The following is an 11,141-nucleotide window of genomic DNA, read 5'->3' as shown; positions in this document are numbered from 1 at the left end:
ATAATAATAAGTTGTTAACATATCCTGATGCATGCTCAATAATATTAATAATAAGTTGTTAGCATACTTTTAGCTCCTGGTTCTGGTGTTTGTGTCGTTCTTGTGCTTTTAGACCTGACGCTGTGTTTGATACATGATCACATTTTTATCTCGTATTTAGAACAGTGGGTGGGTTCCAGAGTGGTTCAGATCCATCTGGTCTGGCAGGTTGAGCGCTGTCTGTCAACCTCTGTGATTTTAGATCCTCCTCCCCTGTGTGTGGCGTTCCTCAGGGTTCAAGATTGGGTCCTCTTTTGTTTTCCCTCTTTTTCCTCCCACTTGGCTCCATTTTCAGGAAGCGTAGTATTCCTTTCCACTTCTATCCTGACAACAGCCGATAATCTGCCTTGTGAACAGTGATCCACACCTTCGTTACGACTCGGCTGGACTACGGCAACGCTCGGTGTGGTGGGGTGAGAGCGCAGTCGCCCATTTACAGATGGTGCAAAATGCAGCAACATCTTTTAACAAAGTCTAATCACATCATACCTGATTTAAAATCTCTTTTTGGCTGCAATTCATCCATCCATCATCTTTACCCGCTTCTTCCTATTCGGGTCACTAGTGTCCATGTTGAACAGTCACTGTGTGAGAGACGGGGGACACACTGGACAGGTATCCAGTCCATCACAGAGACACATAGAGACAAACGAGACAAACAACCATTCACTCTCTCATCTAGGGACAATTTAGAGTTACCAATCAGCCTAACATGCATGTTTTTGGTCTGTGGGAGGAAACCGGAGTACCCGGAGAAAACCGACGCATGCACAGAGAGAACATGCAAACTCCACCCAGAAAAATCCCAGACCGGGATTTGAACTGTAACCTGAGAGGCAACAGCTCTACCAACTGTGCCACCGTGCCACAGGCTGTAATTCATTTTAAAATTATTAAAATTATTATTTTAAAATTATTTTATTTGTTTTAAAATCTTTAATTTGTCTCGTCTCTTCCTATCTTTCTGAGCTGCTACTTACTTACATACCTGCCCATTCTCCATGGTCTGCTAGTCAGCTGCTCCTGGACAAAATCCAGGTGTTTCTCAGGGGACAGAGCTTTTAGGGCTTTTAGGGTGGGGTTGGAGGGGGGGGGGGGTATTTAGTCTAGAGACACTGCACTCCAACATCCTCGTTATGATTGCAGTTGTGAGTTCCAACTCCACCGTGCACACAGTCAAAGATATCAGTCTCTGTTCCCATGCACCGCAGCTCGTCCAACCAGATCTTACCAGAACCTGTCAAAGGACAGCAGAAATCAATATTAGACAAATAAAGCACAAAAACTAAATTATTTCACCTGACTCTGAATTTATTTAGTTTTTATGATGTCAAAACGTTAGTATATTAGTTTAGTCTTCTTCTTTTAGTCTTCCAACTGAAACAAAAAGCTGTTAAAATATCTGAATATGTCAAGACTTTAATACATAATCCTATAAAATGCTGAGAAGAAATCTGAATGTGCAGACCGCCGGCCGGGGCATTCATATAATCATCACTGGGTCCAGCAGTGGAAGGAAGGTTGAAGACAAGATGTTTGAGGGAAGCATGAAATATTTCTGTTAACCAATCCAGTCAGTTTTAAAATAATGTGGTCAACATGAGACTCTAGGACTGTTTTTTAATCATCAACAATGCCAAGTATAGGTTTATATAAACTCTATAGCTATGCAATTTATAGAGCTCGTATAGGCAGGATATAGCATTTTTGGTTTGCAAACAGCATGGCCTTTGTTTTGTCAGCATTAAAAACCAGTTTGAGCTGAAGTAGATCTCATTGTATGGAATGAGATCTGCTGTACTTGAACTCAAACTGGTTGAAGTAGATCTCATTGTATGGAACCAAATGCAGACCGCAGACACTTAAGAACAGATGTTACAGACAACAAACCACAGTGTCATCAGCATATAAACACATCCTGGCATTAGAAACATGTTGATCAACATCATTAACATGAACTGAAAACAGTATAGGACCAAGAATAGAGTCTTGTGGGACTCCTTTCATGATTTTCAAACAATCTAATGACATACTGCTGTTTTATATGCATTGTTGACAACGAGACAGACAGCTTTAAAACCATCTGTTTACTGTGAAAGACCAATCTCTAAAAGCTTCTGACGGAGGATGGAATGATCTACTGCGTCAAAATGGCAGCACGATGGATCAGTGGTTAGCACTGTTGCCTCACAGCAAGAAGGTCCTGGATTCATTCCCCGGTTGGACCTGGGGTCTTTCTGTGTGGAGTTTGCATGTTCTTCTCGTGCTTGCGTGGGTTTTCTCTGGGTACTCCGGTTTCCTCCCACAGACCAAACACGTGCATGTTAGTCTGCCTTCAGGTCCAGGCCTCTCTTGTAAAAGAGACCTGTGATCTCAGTGGGATTTACCTGGTTAAATAAAGGTTAATAAAAGCCTTGTGTAAGTCGATGAAAAGAGCCGTACAGTATTATTGGGTGTCCCAGGCTTCCATTATACCATTTAACACTTTATTATTGGACATGTTTTGACTTCCATTCATTTCTGTAACTTGGACCTCAACACTAAACCTAACTATTACCAGAACATGCCTAAACTTTAGGTAAACTCAAGTTACTTAACACTTGACCTCTAACTCCAATATGAGGTTAGATTGTGGTAGGACTGGGCTTTGGGCCCCACAAGAACTTTATTTGAAGGAGTTTAAAGATCTTTATTTGGTCTAAAGCTCCTAAGGATGTCTCTGGTTGTTTTGCACATCTGATGGGCGTCTCTTGATTACTTTGTAGATCAGAAAAATGTCTGATTGGTCTTTGGGTCAGGAGGATCTCTCTGATTGTTCTGTAGATCAGATCACTGAGTTGGTTCCTCCTGACCATCAGGTGACTTTGTCATGTTGCTGATGATGGAGAACATCTGAATCTCCCAGATGAACTCAAAATCTCTAGGCAGCCCAGTGTCCAGGACACCACCCAGAGACTTTAAAAACCTTGTTAATCTAAACTGTTTGATGCATAAGCACCAACAACCGTCCAACTCCACCCTACAGCAGCTCAAAGCCCAGAAAGGAGCCTTCTGGGAAAAGCTGAACACTGAGGTTCTCGTCAATAAAAAGTGGTGGTACAGTGAGTACTGGTCCACCTTGACCCTTCTCCCTGCAGGCCTGGCTCCAGAAGGGAGCCCCGTTTCCCTTTTTCAGCCAAGGCTGCCTGTTGCATGTGATGAGATCCTCCTGAATCATCTTAACATTACTCCTGGTGGGATTATTCTCTTGAGGCCCGTTTGACCCAGACATCAGAGCCCCCGGATCATGGGGTACCCAGACATCACCTCAGGGTGATGATTCTGTGGAGGAGCATTCTAACAGTCACTTTATGACGTTTGCTCACTGTATTAAAATTATTTGTATTCAATTACCTTTTTCCATAGAACAAATGTAAACACCGATGAGGGCTGTTAATGATAAAGTGATTGGATTCGTCTGAAGAACTTAGATAATATGTAAAGACATAAAATATTTCACTGAGCAGAGGGGCAGGTTTCTTACCTGGGGGGGCAGTGAAGGTGGTAACAACCGATTGGAAGCCCAGCATCTTACAGATCACCTTCCCATCCAGACCGTCGAAGCTGTCGTCACAGATGGTGCCCCAGATGTCATCGTGGAAGACTTCTACCCGTCCTCTGTTTTTTCCAGGCACGAGACGCACAGTCACTGTCGTGACACAAAGTTTCAGATGGGTGGAAGGAACAACGAGCTTCAACAATCTGCTCTGTCGTCCAAAAGAGACAGTTAACGTGTTACATGGTGATTCCTGACAAGCTTCTTTTAGCTAGAACGGTTCAGTCAGGGTGAAACTTTGACCCACTCTTCTTCCAGGGTTCCTTCAGTTTACTGAAAAGTTTCCATAAACTAAACTGAACCTGAATGACTCCAAAATGCAAACATTAACATCTACTTGAGGTGAGATGTTTGAAGGAGTGGCTCCCCCAAGGTGCCATTTAGCCATTAGCTCAGCCTAGATAAGAACGTCTGCCCTTTTCCTCTGTGCTCATGAGGTCAAAGGTTAAACAGAACATCACTTCGAAGGTTAGGGTGGCTTGGCCCAGTGGGTATGGGAAGTTATCTTCCAATATAATAACGGGAGGTTTGATCCCCAGCTCCTGCACTGACAGCTGACACTGAACACCCCCCCCCCCCCCCCCCCGCTCCTGATGCTTATCTGTGTGAGCAAGTTATAAAAGTGATTTAAAAGCACAAGAAGAGAGTGGATGGTTGAGTAAGAAACATTATAAAGTAGAGTCCAACTGATTTGGAGGTTCATCGCGATACGATATGTCCCCATTCGCCTATATCGACCCAAAATATCGGCCCTACCGATACATCGGCTGGACTCTATGATAAAGTACTCTGCACAACCTGAAGAGGTTAAAAAGGTTAAAAATGTAAGTTGTTATAAGTGTAGACTATTTAAACAGGACTAAAAAATCCCCTTTAAATTTGTGATTAAACAAGTTAAACCTGGGGATTAATGCGTGATTACCTCATACTTAATCAAACTGGTTCGGCTTTGTGGTTGAACTGGTTTAACCTCATGAATAAACTGGTTTGAGTTCACGGTTGAACTGGTTTAACTTCCTGTTGGGCATTACCATCGCTGTCCAAAGTGTGTTGGTGTTCTGTGCACTTACCCAGAGATGCTGCTTCACCCTTTTCTCCTTTGGATCCTTGGGGTCCAGGAGGACCTATGGAGGAAAATTGTCCAAATCAGTTTTCAATCCAACTGGCCGAGACACAAACATGTCGTATTAAAGTAACTTAACATGATTATGAGTTTATCTATAGAAGGTTGTTGGTAAAGTTTGGGTTTCAGCTTTTATGCTAGTTTTAGTTCAATCTGCTAAACAGATGAACGAGCTACAAATGACTGATTTAAATTTAATTCAGTGAGTACCAGTTCCCAACTAAAATTATAATCCACTCACCCACGTTGCCTTGAAGACCAGAAGGTCCTCTGTTTCCTGTGGAGAAGACAATAAAATACGAGTAAATAAGCCTGATACGTACACACCCTGTCACAGAAAGAGCCGGCAGTACGCAGGCGTCCCCGTCTCTGAGCGGGTTGAACAGTGAAAGTTTGTAGTTTTATCTGGACTGGAACTGAACAGAGAGTTTAAACCTGGATGTTTCTGGTGCAAGATGTTTAAAAGTGTAGGAGTTACACTGTGGACAAGAACAGAGGGAGAGTTTTTATCGCTTGTCCAAGACGTGGCAGAGTGACGGATGCCGGCAGGTGGAGGGAGCAACTTCATCCACCACCAGGTGAAGAGGTGGAGCCAGGGGGTGGCCAATGGTGGCCTTGGTCCCATAGATTAATCTTTAGCCACCCTAATCATTGGAGGAAACTATACATTTAAGTATTATAAAAACTAGAAAGCAGTTTCCTCAAATGGTAGGAGTGCTCAGTTTACATATTAATACGGCAGTGGCCATCTTGGATTTTGACTCGGTAACCCAGTTTTTAATGGGGACCTTTTTATTACGCCGATGCAGCCACACATCAAAATGGACGTCAGCACATTGCTTATTTTTGAAGTTCTTCAGCTTACGATGTTTACAGATATACCGATGTGGCAGCAACCATCTTGCAGTTTGACTTTGCAACCCAGTTTTGGAAAGGAACCTGTTTTACGCCTAAATGCTGCCACACACCAAAATGGTATTTTCGAGTTATTCTCACAACACGAGTGCCCTTGGGGGACAAATAGGGAGGAAACCAACAGTTTAAATTTACTTTTAGAGGCCAAATCCTCTCAAAAACTGGATATGACGTCACACACAACACAATTGTGTTCTAGTTACCTCTCAGAAAACCAGCTGGGTTGTTAATTGTTGATCTCTAAAATCAGGCCAGCTTTTGTTAGCAATAGCTTGTAAATACTGTGTCTGCTTTCAAACATTGTAGCAACAAGTTTTCTAATGTTGGTTGTAAATTATTGTCAATAGGTTTCAGTGGTTCAGCAAAATAACTGTAATCAAAGACCCAAACCCCATGGTATTTGTGGTCCTTGATCAGACTTGTCATTGGTAATGTCTTCTGTCATCCATTAATAAAAACTTGACCTGGAGGTCCCTGTAACCCAGCACTCCCGTTGTCTCCTTTTAGTCCTTTGAGTCCAGGAAAACCAGGTTGTCCAGAATTTCCTGCACAACAAATCAACCATCAGGACATTAGAAATCTGACAAAAACCAACACAGACAGAAATCTACACATCTGGAATGCAACAATGCAGTGAAGGTAATAATCATCAAGTGTTCATTTTGTAAGTTTGCTCACTTACAAAATGAACACTCTCGTTTTATGGTATATTAATTTTAATGAAAGGAGGCAGAATATCATTTATATACATTAAGTAAACCGTCACTGGTACTCTGAGGAGATTCAGACGTTTCTTTGCTCGTTGGCTAACGAGAGAATTCAGATGGCGTTAAACCAAATGGACTCAATTTACGGGCTCCAGTCAGCGGAGGGAAGGTGGCTTTGACTCGGCCACAGAGTTTTTGGAAATCAAGGCTGAGGATGGTGAGTGTTTTGTGACTTTATTTCACTTATTTGCCCATTGATGCGTTCTGTTTGCCTTGGATAGAAAATATAGTGGCAGAAGTTTTGGCGGCTGTACTGTGAAAATCCTGCACTCATTGAGGCAACACTCAAGTTATATCAAAGACCACCCAGACCGTGCACACCTGAGTAGAGTCAAACTGAGTCAAGGTGAGACTGGACAATAATAAAAAACCCATGTGAATAAAGCCACCTGTCCATTGAACCATGTTCAGTCATTCCAACCTCTCCAGCAGCATGGGCAGACCAAAGATCTGTCAAAGGACTTCAAGGAACAGGTAGTAGACATGCACAAGGCCCATTGGACCACAAGACTACCAACAAGAAGCCTAGTGAGAAGGTGACAACTTCAGGTCCCCCTGCTGTGATTCAGATAAAGTTTGAAAGAAGGCACTGTGGTCAGGAAAGACCAAAATTCAGTTCTTTAATGTCAACTTGACCCACTGTGTTTGGAGCGATTCCAATGCCTGAAGAACACCCTCTCTTCAGTCAAGCACAGACGTTAAAACATCATGGTTTGATCTAACCAAGTTAAGACAGGTCATCTGGACAATTCATCTTTGTTGAACAAAGAATAATTCATCCAGAAGACCTGTCTTAACTTTGTTAGATTTTTCTACCTGGATTGTTGAGCAGCATCGGGACATTGTGCTTTGATGTTGCTTTGTCTGGTAAGGATGGAAAACAGCCAGTGAACGATGCCATGCATGATAAAATCTCAAACAAGAACTTTTTTCTTTCGACCGAAACACTCAATAAAGGTCAAGGATCAAGTCTCCAGACCTGGGTCCTGTAGAAAATCTTTGGTAAGTTTTGAGTGGAAGTACAAACTCCTGAGAGTTTACAGAGAAAGTTCAGAATGATCTAAAGCCTCTTCTCCAATAAGTACCGCTCTAATCGCTTCGTTTCTATTCATTTCTACTCAAGTGAAGATGCATCCCCATTGAGGGTGTGTTCCTCACTCATTCAGCAGGACCATCGGCAGGCGGTGAACCACCTCCATTCCCTCCAGTTTGGCCCACTTCGCCTGATGTGATCCTTTATCATTTGGTACTAACTTCATTTTATAAATTTGTCACGGCACTGCTTGTAAGTGCGAGTGTAGCCGTGGGTGGCCAGTTTCTCCGACACCTTCTGGTAAACTCATTTGTTCCTCGTTGCTCTGTCAATCTCGTGACAGGCAACATGCACGTACAACTCAATGATCGGGTTGAAAATGGCGCTTCAGGAGAGGTTTGCAAGGACCGCGTTGGCTCATACAGTGACATCAGTCCACGGGCCAATGAACAGCAGTTTGCTGCTTGTTCGGCTCAGCTCGCTTGGAACCACGGCCAAGACGGTTCCAAAAACTGAGCAGGAACAGGTAGTGGAGACACTTGGCCGATGCTGAGTTGATGTAAGCTGAGTAAAGTCACGCTTGTGGAGAAGAGGCTTAAAGGATAGAAGCTGGAGAACAAGTGCACTGTAGTGAACCAGATAACCTCAAATCTAACAGAAATGTGAACGAGAGACGTTATTTATCTTTGACCCATCAAATGAATGGAATCATTTATTTTCAAAATCAAAGTTTAACATCAAACATTTACATTAATTTGGCAAAATATGAAAATAATAACAGACAGTTTCACAGAAAATGAACTTCAAATCACTCGGCGGTGATTTGAGGACTTTGCTTCAGATATTCCTAAAAATATCTGTACTGATTTATGAGAGAGAAGAGTTTAAGATTAAATTGAGATTTATCTTACAGAGGAAATGTGTGAGGGAATTTAATCTGTTTGACCAGAAGTTGCACGCTCCGTCAGATCTCCAGCCTGTCCACGGTACACTTTAGTCGAAGAAGAGGCCGTTACCTGATTGATGATAGATCAGCTCAGTAAGAATCCTTTTCAACTGATATCAGCGTCTCCGTTGAAAACAGCTAAAATCCTCGAAGAGTCGTGCGTGGTTAGTTCAAAACAGAATTATAATCCCAAAACCTCTGGATTCTTCATTGCTCTGAAACTTTCAGAACCGGCTGCACTCTCAATCTGCTCATTCTGTTGGACTATCGGACCTGTTGTCAGCTCCCAATCCAACATCTCTCAGAACTCTCAATCTAACTTGAACTGGGGAGTTGCCACATTTTATTTGGGTCGACTTCCTGTTCAATTTAGAGCTTTCTGATTCGTGGAAGGACCAGAAAGAGGAGTGGTTTTTGACGTAAGGTGTTTATCAACAGTCGAGGTCAGAGAATGAAACTTGTTTAACATACAGAAAAGATTATTGCAGAAGCAGCAGACTTTTTGGAGTCTACTCTTAGTAATCTTCTGAAAAAGTTTAAACATGACATTTCTTCTTCAGTAAACATTTTAGTTGACCGAAGACCAACCTTTCACATACTTACGACAGCTTGCTCATTTCAGACAGAAAAATCAAGAAAGGCATATTCAGGTGATTTCTGCTTTGAATGAGGAACAAAAATCATTACTTACTGTTTATGTAAAATAAAAATTAGTAGTTCTTTTCAACCTGTAAAGCATTGAGTGAACTAACACAATTTGATTATCAAAACATTTGTAAGACAGTAATGATTATAAAGAATTGTCTTTTCTGCTTGATTAATTCAAGAAAGAAAGTCATCAGATGGTTCAGACTTATTCAGATCAATGAAAATAACAGTCTCTGTCCATCTGGTAGATTTGAGGTTATCTGGTTCACTACAGTACCTTACCACCAAGAAGGGTTTACATTCTACAAACACCCAACATGAAGACTAAAACCAGTCAGGGTTTCCAGTCAGAGACATTCAGAAACATAGCTCACCTTTCTGACCAGGACCTCCAGGGGCTCCTTTGTCTCCATGAGGACCTGAAATCAGAACAAAAGAAATTCAGACAAACTCCGGACTTTCCTTGTAGAAACATCACAGTTACACAAATCCTCACCTGGAGCACCGGTGTCTCCTTTAACACCTTTCTCCCCTGGTGGCCCTTGGATCCCTAGAGGACCTGTCTGACCTGCAGTGCCCCCCCCCCAACCACAGATACATGGTATTAATAACTGCAAGTCAAACAGATATTCAGAGGTTCTTGTGGTGTCAGCAGTATTCATAATGAGCGTCAGAGATTTCAAGGAGGAAGAGAGACTCCAGGGTTTCATAACTTTCATCTGCTGACGCTTGAGTTTTGTTATCCAGGAAAGAACGGAGGTTGTCCTCAAACACTTAGTGGATGTGACATAAAACCAGGAGGTGTGGATCAAGTTCTCTGTTACTGTTTGAAGGATACAGAGTAACTGAGTCACAGTGTCACTTCGGTCTAATTCAAAACCAAAACTCACCTTTTTCACCAACTCCTGCTGCTCCTGGATCCCCTTTTAGACCCATGTCTCCTTTTGGTCCTGAGGGCCCAACAACTCCACTTTCACCTGAAAGATAAGGTCCAACATGGGATTTGGTTGGATGTGTTGGGTCGGACAGGTCCAGTTTGGACAAACATCTGACTGTCCAGTAATGTTTAACTACGTGTGTGACGGTTATGTAAAACTTAAGACATTGTTTCTGACGCACCTTTTATGCCTTTCTGTCCTGGACTGCCAGGCAGCCCGTTTGAACCTGGAGAACCTGGAGAACCTGGAGGTCCTGGGAACATGAATACAAAGAGAACCTATGGTCAGAACATGAGCATAGAGTTTTTCAGAGGTTTTCATCCAATCTTCATGAACACAAAGGTCAGATTAATTTAGGTTTTGATTTTTATTTTGACAAGACCAAGTCCTATCAACTTCCTGTTAGGAATCATGACTAACTGCACCTCGTGGGTTCTCTTTGCCAACATAAGCAATTTTGTTTGTCACCTCTCACTGTCTATCTGCTCCTCTCATGATGAAAAGAAGTTGTTTCAAGTGATCAAAGAGAACACAGGAACCACCAAGGCTCAAGCCTGAGATGACCTGGAATCTGCCAGTGTCCCTGTCCGCGGTGAAGCAGTTTTACAGTTCGAAAGAAGCGCCGTCTTCAAAGCAGAGACCTTACAGCAGGACAGAATCCTGCAGCTGTCCACATGGACAAACCAAACATCTTCAGGAGAAAAGGATGATGTTCAGACCTTGTGAAGATTGTTATTTTGGCTAAAATGAAACCTAGAAACACTGAACCAACTGTCAAGCATGGTGATGGTAACATCATGCTGTGGTTTGAAGTGGATAGAATAAAGAAGAAGAAGGACATCCCCCAAAATCTTTAACTCCACCTCAAATCAATAATTGGTGTACCGAAACTTTGACACAGTTGTGTCTTCTAACACGAGAAGCTGGTCTGTGATTGGATGAAAGATCAGAGCTGGTCTGTGATTGGACGAAGCATCTGAGCTGGTCTGTGATTAGATAAAAGATCAGAGCTGGTCTGTGATTGGATGAAACATCTGAGCTGGTCTGTGATTGGATAAAACATCAGAGCTGGTCTGTGATTGGATAAAACATCAGAGCTGGTCTGTGATTGGATGAAAGATCAGAGCTGGTCTGTGA

At 42.4% G+C, this 11,141-nt stretch overlaps 1 protein-coding gene across 1 annotated transcript in view; it reads right to left on the bottom strand.

Moving 5' to 3' along the window:
* Window positions 1-1,111: 1,111 nt before the first annotated feature.
* marco (macrophage receptor with collagenous structure) overlaps window positions 1,112-11,141 on the bottom strand; it is a 15,418-nt gene continuing 5,388 nt past the window's right edge. The window contains exons 5-12 of the mRNA XM_037686756.1: window positions 10,186-10,257; window positions 9,957-10,043; window positions 9,563-9,616; window positions 9,441-9,485; window positions 6,137-6,217; window positions 4,699-4,740; window positions 3,563-3,727; window positions 1,112-1,276 (exon numbers count right to left, since the gene is read on the bottom strand). Of these exons, the coding sequence (XP_037542684.1) occupies window positions 1,146-1,276; window positions 3,563-3,727; window positions 4,699-4,740; window positions 6,137-6,217; window positions 9,441-9,485; window positions 9,563-9,616; window positions 9,957-10,043; window positions 10,186-10,257 (677 nt within the window). The 3' untranslated portion in view covers window positions 1,112-1,145. The remainder of the gene's footprint in view (window positions 1,277-3,562; window positions 3,728-4,698; window positions 4,741-6,136; window positions 6,218-9,440; window positions 9,486-9,562; window positions 9,617-9,956; window positions 10,044-10,185; window positions 10,258-11,141) is intronic.

Source organism: Nematolebias whitei, chromosome 13, assembly GCF_014905685.2.
Source record: "Nematolebias whitei isolate Nwh7 chromosome 13, NemWhi1, whole genome shotgun sequence".
NCBI lineage: Eukaryota > Metazoa > Chordata > Actinopteri > Cyprinodontiformes > Rivulidae > Nematolebias > Nematolebias whitei.
The sequence above is the reverse complement of the archived record's forward strand: the minus strand, read 5'-3'. Positions and strand labels throughout refer to the sequence as shown.